The sequence below is a fragment of the Grampus griseus genome (genome assembly GCF_964374135.1).
Source record: "Grampus griseus genome assembly, chromosome: 3".
Lineage (NCBI taxonomy): Eukaryota > Metazoa > Chordata > Mammalia > Artiodactyla > Delphinidae > Grampus > Grampus griseus.
This window is the reverse complement of record NC_139019.1, coordinates 164,899,075-164,913,154: the sequence shown is the minus strand read 5'-3', so window position 1 is coordinate 164,913,154 and position 14,080 is coordinate 164,899,075. Positions and strand designations below refer to the sequence as shown.

At 54.6% G+C, this 14,080-nt stretch overlaps 1 protein-coding gene across 1 annotated transcript; it reads right to left on the bottom strand.

Moving 5' to 3' along the window:
- Positions 1 to 80: 80 nt before the first annotated feature.
- RGL3 (ral guanine nucleotide dissociation stimulator like 3) lies at positions 81 to 13,613 on the bottom strand. Its single transcript, XM_082651561.1, has 18 exons — positions 13,563 to 13,613; positions 12,968 to 13,081; positions 12,133 to 12,356; positions 11,907 to 11,960; positions 11,574 to 11,788; positions 7,142 to 7,284; positions 6,816 to 7,031; positions 5,926 to 6,029; positions 5,741 to 5,825; positions 5,112 to 5,156; positions 4,683 to 4,715; positions 4,468 to 4,589; positions 3,665 to 3,760; positions 3,496 to 3,564; positions 3,311 to 3,407; positions 2,514 to 2,666; positions 2,311 to 2,425; positions 81 to 536 (listed from the first exon to the last, which is right to left on the bottom strand). The coding sequence occupies exons 1-18, from the start codon at positions 13,593 to 13,595 to the stop codon at positions 418 to 420; spliced, it is 2,037 nt and encodes a 678-aa protein (XP_082507687.1). The 5' UTR covers positions 13,596 to 13,613; the 3' UTR covers positions 81 to 417.
- Positions 13,614 to 14,080: the final 467 nt, after the last annotated feature.

The following is a 14,080-nucleotide window of genomic DNA, read 5'->3' as shown; positions in this document are numbered from 1 at the left end:
GAAAAGCGAACATGAAGCACAGGCGCAGAACAAACAAGACTGACTCCTGTTTCATAACTTTGATCACTATTTTCATCCACTTCTATCGCTTCACATATGTCTCCAGCAGTTACAAGATTTCTCTGGGAGAGGGTCTGACCCCTGACACCGCACCCCTTTCTATGTTTATGGGATGAAGCTCTCCACCAGCCACCCATGGGCTGATGTCTTTGGAATAGGGGTCTGGTGCCAAAAGGGTCAGAGGGATGAGGTCCAATAAAGTTTGGGGAGGGGGAGTTTACAGGGTATGGAGGACAATGGCCTCTACTGGGGAATGAGAGATTTCCAGAGAAGAGCTCCCTCCCTGCCCTCTGGTGAGAGAAGCCAGGCCCCTTGCTGCCCATGGGGCCCATGTCCTGGAGGAGGGGGAGAACCACCTCAAGCTGGGGAGACTGAGGTTGTGTGCCGGGCCCCCTCCTTCCGCCGCAGCACGAAGTCTCCAGGGCCGGCTGGGCTCATTGCGTAGAAGACATTGGCATTGTCAGGAATCAGGAGCTCTGACCAGGGGCGGAGATGATGGTGAAAGGCCCACACAACCTCATACTTCCCTCACAGAGGACCTAGGTAACCTTCCACCATTCACCTTGGAGCCTGACAACCTTGGGTCCCTTCAGCTAGTGCTAAGCCAACCTCATCCTCCTCTCTTTGTGAACCTAGACCACTTCCCACTCAAAGCCCGCACAACCTCATGTCTCCCCCCACCTCCAACCCCGTGAACCTGGGCTACCTCCTGCTATTTCCCCCTGGAGTCTAGACAACCTGCACTACAAGCTTGAACAAAGTCAGGCCACCCAGCCCAATCAACTTCCTGCCCATCCCACCCTTCCCCCACAGCCAGCTCCCAGCCAAGTTCATGCTGCTCTCACCATGAACTTGGACAACTTCTGACTTCCCACTTCCAGCCTGTACAAACCTCACACCTGGCACGTGAACAACCTCATGTATCCTTCCTAATGTCCAGCCAACCTCACATCATGCCCTTTAATGTGTTGCTTTCTCTCTGGGTTTTTTTTGGCCACACTGTGGGGCTTGCGGGATCTTAGTTCCCCGACCAGGGACGGAACCCGTGCCCCCTGCAGTGGAGGCACAGAGCCCTAACCACTGGACTGCCAGGGATTTCCCTAGCATGTCAATCTCTTGCCTCTCTCTCTTTTTTCTTCCTACATTTTTTTCTCCATTTAAACAACTTTTTAATTGAAGTATAGTTGATTTACAATATTGTGTTAATTTCTTCTGTATCGCAAAGTGACTCAGTTATATTCTTTTTCATATTCTTTTTTTTTTTTTTTTTTTGCGGTACGCGGGCCCCTCACTGTTGTGGCCCCTCCCGCTGCGGAGCACAGGCTCCGGACGCGCAGGCCCAGCGGCCATGGCTCACGGGCCCAGCCGCTCCGCGGCACGCGGGATCCTCCCAGACCGGGGCACGAACCCGTGTCCCCTGCACCGGCAGGCGGACTCTCAACCACTGCGCCACCAGGGAAGCCCTTCATATTCTTTTCGATTATGGTTTGTCACAGGATACTGAATATAGTTCCGTTGCCTCTCCCTCTTTTTTTTTTTTTTTTTTTTTTTGCGGTACACGGGCCTCTCACTGTTGTGGCCTCTCCCGTTGCAGAGCACAGGCTCCGGACGCGCAGGCTCAGTGGCCATGGCTCACGGGCCCAGCCGCTCCGCGGCATGTGGGATCTCCCCGGACCGGGGCACAAACCCGTGTCCCCTGCATCGGCAGGCGGACTCTCAACCACTGCGCCACCAGGGAAGCCCCTGCCTCTCCCTCTTGAAAACTGGATAACCTCCTACTCACCTGTACACCGAACGATCTCATGCTTCCCTACCCTGGATTTCAGTACCATGTGGCCCTCTCCTATGCCAAATTCAGAGTCCCCATGCTGAGCCCGGACAAACTCATTTCCCCTCAGATCCAAGCCCAGACCCTGCTTCGGTCTTGTGCTCCACCAGGTTGAGCCTGAATAACCTCATGATTCTACACGTTTAAGCCCGGATGACCTTCTACACTCCCTCTCCACTGGACCCTGGACAATCTCATTTCCCCATAAATCCTAGGAAGTCACCTTTGGTGCCCGCTTCCCTCACACTGAGACAGGACAACCTCATGACCCCACCTAATGAAGGTACCAATATTTTTCTGCCTCTTACCCCAACCCTGCTTCATCTCACCCCTACTCTGTGCCAGAACCATCCCGGTCAGTCTGCCGCCCCCCTCCTGAAGCTGTCCCCCCCCAGCTCTGGCTCCAAGCTGTCCCTGCTCACCCCTGTCCCCAGGAAGGGCTTGGAAGAGCTGATAGTCCTGGGCCCAGGGCTGAGCCACATTGTGCTTTTCCAAGGCTCGCTGCACCACGCTGGGGGCCTTGTCCTGACTAGTGAGCTGGGAAGAGAGGGCGAGAGGTGAGGGATGACAGCCCAAGCCCCAAGGGCAGGGCTGCCACCAGCAGGTCCCGGGCACAGCCCCTCACCAGGATGCTCCGATACAGATTTCCATGGTCATTGTCGATGCTGACTCGGACGACGCAGGCCTCTGAGCCCTGTTGCCCCGGGAGGGAGATGTGAGGGCCACTCAAGGGCAAGGCCAGGGTCCGGGGGCCTGGTAGGTCTGGGCTCAGTGGCAGCTGTAGGCAGTGGGGTGGGGGTTGAGCGGTGAGAGCACGAGGCCCCTCCCTCATTGTATGCAACACGTCTTCCTGCACACCCCAAGCCTGGGACATGCAATTAGGGTACATACACAAGCCCACATCTATGCAATCCCATCACACACAGACTTTCACGTCCTGTTACATGAATTCACACACGACTCATGTTCACACACAAGAAACCCCGTGTAACCAGAGAACGGCGACTGCACCCATTTGCTCACAATTGTTGGATACGCACAAGCCCATGTCCATGAAAAACCCTGCACATGGTCCTGTGGACACTGGATATTCATGCCCGCATTTCCCCTCCAGGTATGCAAATTCCTAGGAAAATGCATATCTGTGCAAAAGTGGGTGATTGCACCCCAGAGTACCTTGTGTCTAAGTGGAAGCTCTGGTCCAGATCTGAGCATAACTCATGGACAGTCCCTCAAACGGGGCCATGGAAATGCACGTGGCTTCCTGGACATATCCCTAGAGTGTTCAGCCAGCTGTGTGCATAGTCTCCTGTGTACATACCTAGCCCCCAAATCCTGTACACACACACACACACACACACACACACACACACACACAGCCCTGGGTGCCTGCAGTCCCACATGTACACATAGTCCTGGTACCTTGGTGCTGGGGCCCTGGGGCCCTGGAGAGGCCGGAGGACTGCCGGGAGGAGGGTCCCTCGTTCTAGGACTGGATGGGGGGGATGCTGGGGATAGACTGGGGGAGACACAGAGTCTGAAGTGGGGTGGCTGCCCTGATCTCTGATCCTGTCCTCTCCAGCCCCTTTACCAAATGGGATGCTGACCTGGAGGTGGAGGATGAGGGATCCCTGGGACTCCCACCAGGGGATGAGCCTCTCTCTCGGGACAGCTTCCTGAAAATAGAGACAGGGGATGAGGCTGAGCCCAGACTCAGTCCCAGGAGCGGATGCCATCTCTGCCCACGTCACTCCCCACATACTCCCTGAGACTCACGCGCTGAGGCGCTTGGTAAGGCTGATTCGCCGCCGGACGCGTGGGGAGCTGGGGCAGGAGGCGGCCGGTGGCTCAATGACCCGGGAGATGCGGTAGCTGAGGGGTCAAGATGCAGATGGGATGGGGGGGTTGGGAAATGAGTTAGAATCGGTCGGGAGCTGGGTTTTGGGGGGGTGTGTGTGTGGGAACAGCCAGGGGGTGGGCACCCAATGTTGGGGTCAGGGCCGTTACAGCTGTGGGGTCTTATCAGGGATGAGATGAGATGGCTTGGTTGGCAGGTCACACAGGGGTTTACAGAGTGGGACTGAGGAGTCAAATTGGGTCGGGGATAGAGTTCAAGGTCAGATAATCACTGAGGTCAATTGTTTGGATCATGGATTCAGTAGAATGAAAAGAAACCATTGGGACAGTTGAGTTGGATGCTCTGACATAAGAGTCAGTTGCTCAGAATTGGGGGTCAATGATTGGGCTCAGAGTCAGATGGGGGTTATGAATGGGGTCATGGGTCAGATAGGGCCAGAGGTGGGGGGAAAGAAAAGATGAGATGGTTGAATGGAATGGCCAGCTGCATGTTAAAGGTTGAAGTCAGAAAGTCAGATGGGTTAAGGTTTGGGGTCAGAGGTCAACTGGGGCCCTCGACTGGGCCGCAGACAATGCAAGGTGACAGGCTGGGTGGGGGGGTGTCAGGGCTCAGGAAGGGGGTCTTAGGAGGAGCTGGAGAGGTGCATGGGGGAGGTGGATCCAGTGTGTGATCCAGGGTCAGTGGGTGGGAGGTTGGTCAGGCCAGGCCACGTGTTGGTCACCTCTGCTCCTCGCTGAGCTGGCGCTGGGTGCGCAGGGCAGCCAGGATGGGCGGGTGGGAGCTCAGGCAGTAGCTCTGACAGCGCCTCTGCAGCTGCTGGATGTGGGCCAGGATCTCCCACTCCTGAGGGGGTGGCCTCTGAGACCCCATCCATGCTCAACCCCCATCCTGGACCGCCCCCCCCACCCCGGCATGCCCACCCCAGTGCCCACTTACCTTCCTCCTCTTCTCAAAGTTGATGAGATCCCCCTGGGGGCAAATTTTGTCTGAACTGGAGCCTCCAGGGTCAAGGATCAAGGGTCAAGGTCAGGGGTTGGGATGTCAGGAGCCCTACCGCACTAAGGGGGCTGGGGTCAGGAGCACAAGGCAGGGTCACGGGTGTGAGGTCAGGAGGCCCTCTGTGCTGAGGGTGAGTGAGGCTAGGGTCAGGAGTCAAGGGTCAGGGCTCAGACCTCCAGCATGTCCGGCAGGGCTGTATCCAGCATAACCAGGTCCGTGAGAAAGGTGCCAAGGTAGGGGATGGGGCCTGGGGGCAGTTTCTGTGGCCCCCAGAGCTCCAGTCACTCTCAGCCATCACCGACCCCACCAGGCTCCACCCCCCACCCAGGATCCTGCTTGTCCCTCATCCCAAACCACATCACTCACTGAGGGCAGGCTTCCTGGGGGGGCATTCTCCTCGGTAGCCTCCTCCTGGGGGAAGGGGAAGGACTGGGCTCTCTTTGTCCCCTCCCTCGGGGAAGATGCCTCCATCACAAGCAGTTGTAAAGGCCATACCCAAGGGAGAGTGAACAGGGAGGGGGAGAGAACAGATAAGCAGCAGGGGGCAGGGCTCACTGGGGATGATGGGAGGTGGGGCTTGTGGGTGTCTTGGCCCCCAAGGCTGGCCTTAACACAGGTGAAAATCCTTGTACCTGGAGATCCCCCAGAAATGCCCTGAACCTTGTTGGCACATTTTTTTTTTTTTTCTTATCAAAGTCAAGTCCTTAGCAGAATTTTTTTTTTTTTCCCTCTTTGCTCTGACTCTGGCCTTCAGTGACCTTTTCCCTGTAACTCTGGTATTTGTTGAATGAATAAATAAGGCAGCCACCAAGTGTGAGCTATAATGAGGGCAGCAGAGGGAGTAAAAACGCAGGGCTGCCCACAAACAAGAGGAAGGTCATTCTCGAGGCATAGGGAAAGGACACTGAATGTTATGACAATGACAAGCAATGCCCTGCCGGGCCCCTGGTCCCCTTCCTGGGCCCGGGATCTGAGGGGTCCTCACCCATCTGTACCTGGGAGAGAATCTCTCTGCTGCTGAGGTGATTGTTCTCATCGGAAAAAATCTGCGAAAGTTTCCTGAAAGTGGATAACGGTTCCCTGGGGGTACAGGAGAGGGGTCACGGGTGGCCGCGGGGAGAGTCAGAGCTGGCATGAGGTGGGCAAGGAGTACCGCGCCAGCACCCCGCCCCTTGCTCACCGCCTCAGGGCACCCCAGCTGCGCTTGAGCCGGTAGATGGGGTTAGACTGCAGGGCGGACAGGATGGCGCGCAGGGAGGAGAAGTTCCGCAGTTCCCGGCAGCGCTGGGGAGCGGGGTGGGGGACCGCTGGTCACACCCCCAAGTCTGAACCCCAAGTATGATCCACCTTTGATCCCGTGACTTGTGACCCCAGGATAGATCCTTACAGCTAGCCCCATGTCTGACGGGCTACCCAGATTCAGCCTCCTCCCCCAGGGGCCCCCTCTCCCTCTCCAACCTGCAGTCCCAGCCCCTCCCCCGGCTGCCCCTCCATTCCTTTCCTCTGACCTTGGCTTCCCATGTCCCCACTCCTTACTTCTCCCTGGGCCCCAGACGGACCCGTAGCATCTCTCCTAGACCCAGACTCCTCCCCGCCCGCCCAAGTCTCACCCCAGGTGTCACCCTTCTTCCCCCTTCGCCTTGCCATGCCCCCATTTCTACTCTTCCTCTCTGCTCAGGCTCCTGCCCCGCTTCCATCCAGTCTCTTTCAGGACCTCTGCCTCCGTCTCTTGGCCCCCATTTCTACTCTTCCTCTCTGCTCAGGCTCCTGCCCCGCTTCCATCCAGTCTCTTTCAGGACCTCTGCCTCCGTCTCTTGGCTTTGGTCTCTCCTCCAAGCCTATCCCCTCCCCAGTGCCCCCATCCCATCCTTATTCCTAGACCAGCCCTGCGTCCCTCTGCGGTCTCAGGCGCCAGTCCCGTCCAGCTACGTCCTAGTCTTTCTCTTAGGCACCTCCCAGCCCCAATCCTCCAAGTATCCCCAGACCCCAGTCCTCGGCCTTCCGCCCGCCCCCGACCTCTCTCTGGCCTCGGTGCCCCATGCCCCCTTCCACCCACCACCCGACAGGCACCTGCGCGATGCGGATCCACTTCTCCAGCCGCTGCGCCCTCTGCGGGGCGGCCAGGCCCGGCGACCCGAGCACCGAGCCCAGCACGCAGCCGGTCACCGTGTTGAACTGGGTCACAGTGGCGCGCACAGTGGAGGCGGTGCCTGTGGCCCCCGGCCGGTCCCGCTGCGACCACACGGAGCCCAGGCACTCGAAGGGCCGCACGCGCGAGAAGAGCTCCTGCGCGCGGGGGGTGGGGGTGGGTAGGATCTGTGCTCAGCTGGGCCTCTCCCCCTTCCCCCTCCTCTACGCCCCGCCCCCTCCCGGCCGCGCCCAGCAGGGATCCTCACCGCATCCATCAGGGTCAGCTGCTCGGCCACGTCGTCTACACTGAAGTCCAGGAGCTCAGGACCTTCCCGCACGAGTCCTTCCACCTCTTCCAAGCAGCCTACCGGGGAGTCTGGACGGGGTATCTGGGCAACCCCTGGATGTCCTGAGGGAGCATTAGAGGGGGTTAAAAACTCTGAAGTTTGAATCCAGGACTGGCTGCGTGACCTTGGGCATCTGTGATCCTCACTTTTCTCATCTGTGAAACAGAGATCTCCTTGAGTGTTTTTAAGAACGTCAGAGCAGCAGTAACTGTTCATTGAGCATCTTGGGTGGATTAACGGGGAAATTTATACACTAACCCTGCGAGGGAGGTACTATTATGCACCTTTCTTAAGGGCAAAACTGAGGCAGGAATTTGCTCTCATATCTTCAGTAAATGGCAGAGATCTGAAGCCAGGTGCTCAAAGTCTAGAATAGAAAATAGAGCTTTTTGACTTTGAACCTGTATTAGGATAGGATCCACCTGCCCTTTTCTGGTGGTTAGAGGTGGTATAACCTCGTGGTTAAGGAAAGGTTATCGTCTTAACGTCCCCAGTTCAAATCCAAACTGGTCCACCGGGGTGCTGTGCGAATTAAGCAAGACTTTAAACCTCTCTGTGCCTTGGCTTCTTCACTTGGATTTTTTTTTTAATCACATGAAATCACGCATACCAGACGGCTATAAAGTACTCAATACATATGATTTTTCCGAGGTGGCGTTCAATGGTGGCGCCCCCTAGGGGGACATTTTGGAAGTTGAAATCTTGCCACAAGAGGGGCTTGGCACTCATAGTGACGAACTGTGCCACCAGCCTCCAAATGTCCCTCCAAGAAATTTGTGTCCTTGAAAAACCTGTTTACAATACTTGGCACCTAGAACTCAACTATCTTGCTCGTAAACACTAATTATTTTGGCTCTAGAAAGGCAAGGACTGTGAACTTTGTTTTGTATGGAAATGGCGAGTGTTGTTCACCATCTTGGAAATTGATGTCACCAACGTCTATGCTGCTGCATCTGTGTCGCCAGTGCATCCCCCTGCATTAGTTTCTGGCTGCCATATTCACCATGATGCTATGGCAGGCGAAGGCACTGAACAACTTCATCATGTCTCCTGGTGAGGCATGCCCAGACATTGACATACCAACAAGTATAGTTGATTGTTGTGTAAATTGCTTTTGTTTTATTTCTCCTTCCTATTACAATTTCAGCATCATATTATTATTTTTTTCATATTATTATTTTTAAACTATCTGTGTAAGTCTGTTTAATTATCTGTCTTTCATTTCGTATTAGGACAGGTAGCATTGCAAAATACTACTTTATTTTTATTTTTTGGCTGTGCTGCCATGCTGCATGCAGGATCTTAGGTCCTGGAACAGGAATCGAACCTGTGCCCCCTGCAGTGGGAGCACAGAGTCTTAACCACTGGGCCACCAGGGAAGTCCCGCAAAATATTAGTTTTTAAAAGTGAGCATAGGGGGAAAAATTACTCAGTCATAGAAAGGAACGAAATTGGGTCATTTGTAGAGATGTGGATGGACCTAGAGACTGTCACACAGAGTGAAGTAAATCAGAAAGAGAAAAATAAGTATTGTATATTAACGCATATATGTGGAATCTAGAAAAATGGTACAGATGAACCTGTTTGTAAGGCAGAAATGGAGACACAGATGTAGAGAACAAACACCAAGGAGGGCAAGTATGGACACCAAGGAGGGAAAGAGTGGGGTGGGATGAATTGGGATTGACATATATATACTAATATGTATAAAATAGACAACTAATAAGAACCTGCTGTATAAAAATTAAATAAAATAAAAATTAAAAAAAATCCCATAACTTGAGCACCAAAAAAAAAAAAAGTGAGCATAGGGGAAAAAAATTGCACGTAAATCTAATCAAACCTTTAGCTCTTACAGCAAGTATGGTGAATAGAGGAACGTGCTTCATGTCACCATGAGAAAGCTAACAGGTAAATGGAGAAGAATGTGAGACATTCCTCGGGACAAATGACCCATTATTTTCTCCTAATGCCATTAATCAAAAGGCAAAGAGGAACAGTCATAGAAAAAAAGAGATCTAAGAAATGAACACTTGGGACTTCCCTGGTGGCATAGTGGTAAAGAATCCGCCTGCCAATGCAGGGGACACGGGTTTCAGCCCTGGTCCAAGAAGATCTCACATGCCGCGGAGCAACTAAGCCCGTGCGCCACAACTACTGAGCCTGTGCTCTAGAGCCACAACTACTGAGCCCGTGTGCCACAACTACTGAAGCCCGCACACCTAGAGCCTGTGCTCTGCAACAAGAGAAGCCACCGCAATGAGAAGCCCGAGCATCGCAACGAAGAGTAGCCCCCGCTCGCCGCAATTAGAGAAAGCCCGCGTGCAGCAACGAAGACCCAACACAGCCAAAAGTAAATAAATAAAATATATAAATTTATTTTTTAAAAAAAGAACACTTTAAATGGATCTTTGGTTTTGGAAGAAACAACTATAAACAAGACAACTTAGGAACAATAGGGGAATTTGAATATGAGTATTTTTTGACATTGAGTAATTATTGCTGATTTCGTTGGAAAAGATTGTGGGCATGAAGGTTATATATATTTTAAAGTCCTTGTCAATTACCAGTGAGAACCAAAGTATTTGTGTGTGAAGGGACGTAAGTCTGGGATTTGCCTTCAAATCATCCTGAAAAGAAATTTTTTTTTTGGTCCAATTGATAATTGTTGAAGATGAGTGACGGGTGTTTCAGTGTTCTTTACATTACTTCTCTCTACTTTTCTATATGTCTGAAATTTTCCATGGTAAAAAGTAACCCCCAAACAAGGATACTAAGGTTCCCAGATCCTGGCATAAAGTCAGTGTTCAATAAATGTTCATTTTCTCCTCTTACCTCAAGAACTCATAGCTTAGGGCAGCACTTTCAATAGAATTTTCTGCAGTGGTGGAAATATTTTCTACCTGTGCTGCCCGATGTGGTTACTGAGCACTAGAAATGTGGCCATTGTGACCAAAGAACTGATTTTAATTTTTATTTACTGTTAATTAAGTTCAATTTTAATAGCCACATGGGGCTAGTGGCTACCCCACTGCCCTGTGCAGCTCTGATGACTTGGAATCAGCTGGTGAAATCTTGAAGGCAGAGGAAGAAAGATACTTGGCAACCAGCAGGGAAGATGAAGGGATAAAATGTATATAAATAACTCTCACCAGGGGAGAGAAGTGGTTGCTACTTTGTAAAGCAGAGAGGAATGTGGCCAGTTTAAGGATTAAAGAATGGATTAGGGATATAAAGCTCTTGTGACAGGGATCAGATCAAACACAGATGGGTGAAAGATGATACTTTATAAGCAGGATGCAATTACCCAGTAGACAAATCCGTGTTGTAACTGACCCTGGGGATAGCGTTGGGGACAAGACCAATAGGTTCTATGCAGAAAAATAAGGCAGGTAATAGGACTCAGAGTGGGAGGCTGTATTTGTTGGGAGGGGATCTGAGAAGGCATGTCTGAGGAGATGACAACTGAGAAAAGATCTGCGTGAAGTATGTGGTTATATTTCCTTCCCCCCAAAGCTCTCTACAGCAGAGGTTGTAGACCTCTGCTGTAGAGAGCAACAAACGTGGCATGTGGGATCTTAGTTCTCTGACCAGGGATTGAACCCATGCCCTCTGCAATGGAAACGCAGAGTCTTAACCACTGGACCACCACGCAAGTCCCAGCAAACTTTTCCATAAAAGGCTAGATAGTTTGCTGACACCCACTTCACTAGAAAACATCAGTATGATTTATTGTATCGATTTCATTATAAGTGGTAGATTCTAATAAGTAAGAATCTGTGATAACAACAGTAATGAAAATAATGCTATTTGCCAAGCTCTCATTACTTGTTTATTTACTTGTCCACTAATTGTCTTCCCCAGGGAACAGGGAGCTCCTGTCCACTGTTACGTGCCCAGAGCCAGTGGCTAAATATCTGTTGAATGAATGAAGAAGCCAATGAGGTAAGTACTGTCATTGCCCCCATTTTGCAGATAAGGAAACTGAGGCTCAGAGAGGTGATTTATCCAAGGTCGCACAGTCAGCAAATGGCAGAACTAGGATTTGAACCCAGGTCTCTGTAGCTCCTAAGGCAAGTAGTAATAGATGATTTGTAGCCAAAAACACAGGGTATCCTGACCCAATGATGGACTATCTTTGTAGTTGGGATGTGTTGTGTGGGGGAGGTGATAGACAAATGCCAATACTTTAAACAAAGGGCTATTATCCCCATTTTACAGGTGGTGAAACTGAGGCTCAGACAGGGTTAAGAACCTTGCCCAAGATCTGTAGCTCCTCCGTGAGGGGAGAAGACCCCTGGGGGAGGGAGAATGCCTGTTCCGGACACTATCGGTTCCCCAACCCGCTCACCTGCCCATGTCTGGGACCGCTCCTCTTCTTCCTGCTGTGGCTCAGCATTCTTCAGGAAATCTCCCAGCAGCTTTTCTGCCTCCCGGGCCTCAGCCCCTGATGGGGCTGCCCAGCCCAGAAAGGTGCAAACACTGCCTAGGTCCGAGTGGGCAGGGGGATCCCAGAAATCCTGAGGGTAGTCCCGCAGCCAGGAGCCCAGCACTGACACCACAGCCCTGGCCAGAGGGGTGGGGCCTCAGAGCCCAGCCCAGAGCTCTGGACCTCTGGAGCCCCTACACTTCAGATCCTTTTGACCTCTATGCCCCCCTGCCCACACCTGATGGGAGGACAAACCTCAGGTTGTTGTTGAAGGTCAGATCTCTTCCCTCTGTCTTCTTGATCTCTACCCTGGAAAGACATCCCCCCTCCGCCATCAGGTGAGGAAGAGGGCGGCTGGAGGGGACTCAGGAGGAAGATTCTGGGGTTGGAGGGGGGGTCCTTGTTCTAAACCGGAGGGAGCAGAGGAGTATCCAGGTGAAGGTCTGGGGAGGGAACATGAGAGTCCCCCGTTGGTACTGACCCCGGCGGCAGGGGCGGCGGCGGCGGTGGCAGGAGAAGGTCCAGCACGTGGGCAGTGGGCACAAAGGCCCGGTGGGTGGCCAGGAAGGCAGGCACGAAGCCTGGGTCCTGCTCGCGGTCTCCAGACACCAACTCCCGCACCAGCCGCTCCAGCCGCGCTGCCCTCAGCGCCCGCACCTTGCTGGTGCGGTAATGGAGGAAGGTGTCGGCACCGGGGCTGGGGGCCTGCGGGGCAGGGTGACCGCAGTGAGACACAGAGGAGTGGGCCCCAGCATCCCATTCCAATCGTGTCTTTGGGAAGCACCGATCTTGCATCTGATCCTGTCCATTCTTCTGAATCCTGCCCCCTGAGTTCATCATTCTTCCCCATTGCACAATCGACCCCCGAAACCCGCCTGGAACCTCCTCATCCGCCCAGGCCCCGCCCTGCCCTCTGCCCCACTTACAAGCCACCCCTACCTCACCCCCACCTCCGCCCCCAGGCTGCTCCCAGCTCTCCTGCCGCGCTTCACTGGCCCGTTCCCAGGCTCTCTGCCCCACCTCGCTCTCGCCTGGTCTCTTCTAAAGACCCCTCCTTCAGCTCCGCCCCACTAAACCTGGCTTACCTAGGCCCTGCCGTCCAGTTCCGTCCCCAAGTCCTGCAAGTCACCTCGGCCTCACCTGGCCCCGCCTCCTCATCTACCCCACTCACCTGGCCGCCCCCGGGCCCCACTCCATCCTTACCTGGTCGCCTCTAAGCCCCGCCCCTCCTTCGGGCCCTAGTTCCTCCCCTCCACTCAGCCCCGCCCTCACCTGGTCACCTTCCGCTCGGCCCCAGCCTCCTACCCGTTCCTCACCTGGGTGCCCCGAGGCCCTGCTCCCGGACTCAAGCGCTGACTGCGCTGCCGCCGCAGGGAGACACTGTACACCGCGCCGTCCTCGGTCTCCTCGCCCCAGTCCTGCAGCGGCGCCTGGACGCGGAGGCGAGCTCAGGACGCCGCAGGGGGAAGGCTCCCGGGACCACGGCCCCGCCTCTTCCGCGGACTCAAGCCTGATCCCTCCAGTTTTACCCCCCTTTGCCGGCCAGAGTCAGTGAGACTCGGGGCAGGGGTCCAGGCTCGGGAAGTCCCCTCGGCGCCGCGGGTACCCTCCTACCTAGCCCTTGGGAGGATCGGGTGGCATTTGGGGACGTCCCAGGGTCCAGTCTTAGCGAGTCTGTCTCTAGTCCCTCCCGCAGATGCGTTCAGAGACACTCCCGCCACCAACCATCCCTAAAAGGAGCCAGCCACTTCACTGGGTCAGGGGCCGGGAGGCCAGAGGTAGGGACTCCCAGGCTGTTCCGAAGGGTCCGATTTGAGGGGAGAGAGGATCCAAGGGGCGGTCGGGGACCTGGAGTTTCTGGACTTGAGGGTCGCCAGGGATGTGGGGTCCTGGGACCCCAGGTCCCCTTACCAGGGCGAGCTCCTTGCTCGTCGTCCGCTCCATGGTCCGCTCCCGTCCCGCTCTGCCGCGCGGCTGAGTGAGGCGGAAGGGCCGGTCGGGGAGCAGTGGCCGGGAGTCGGGCCGGCGGGGCGGGGCGGCCGGGCAGCGCGGGGGCGGGGCGGGGTGGACCCACTGCTCGCGGTTGCCCCTGCCAGACCCCAGCGCCCAGCCCAGGGCCCTGGGGAAGAGGTCCGAGCTCTCCGGATAAATGTGTATCAATCTGAGCCCAGGAGACAGGACGCCCCTCTCTCTCTCCCAGGGGAGGGCTCTTTTTTGTGTCCCCAGGTGTGGAGGAGCTAATGTGTATAGCTAAGTGGGGTACAGGTCTGCGTCCTCAGAAGGAGAGTCCGCTTGCTCAGACGGGGAGGGCTGGTCCGCCCCAGGTGTGGAGGTATTTCTCATTTCTCTGGAGGGACGGAGGGAGCTCAATCTGCGTCCCTAGCTTATGGGAGTCATCACTCCCCAGGTCGGAGGGGGCTGAATCTGTG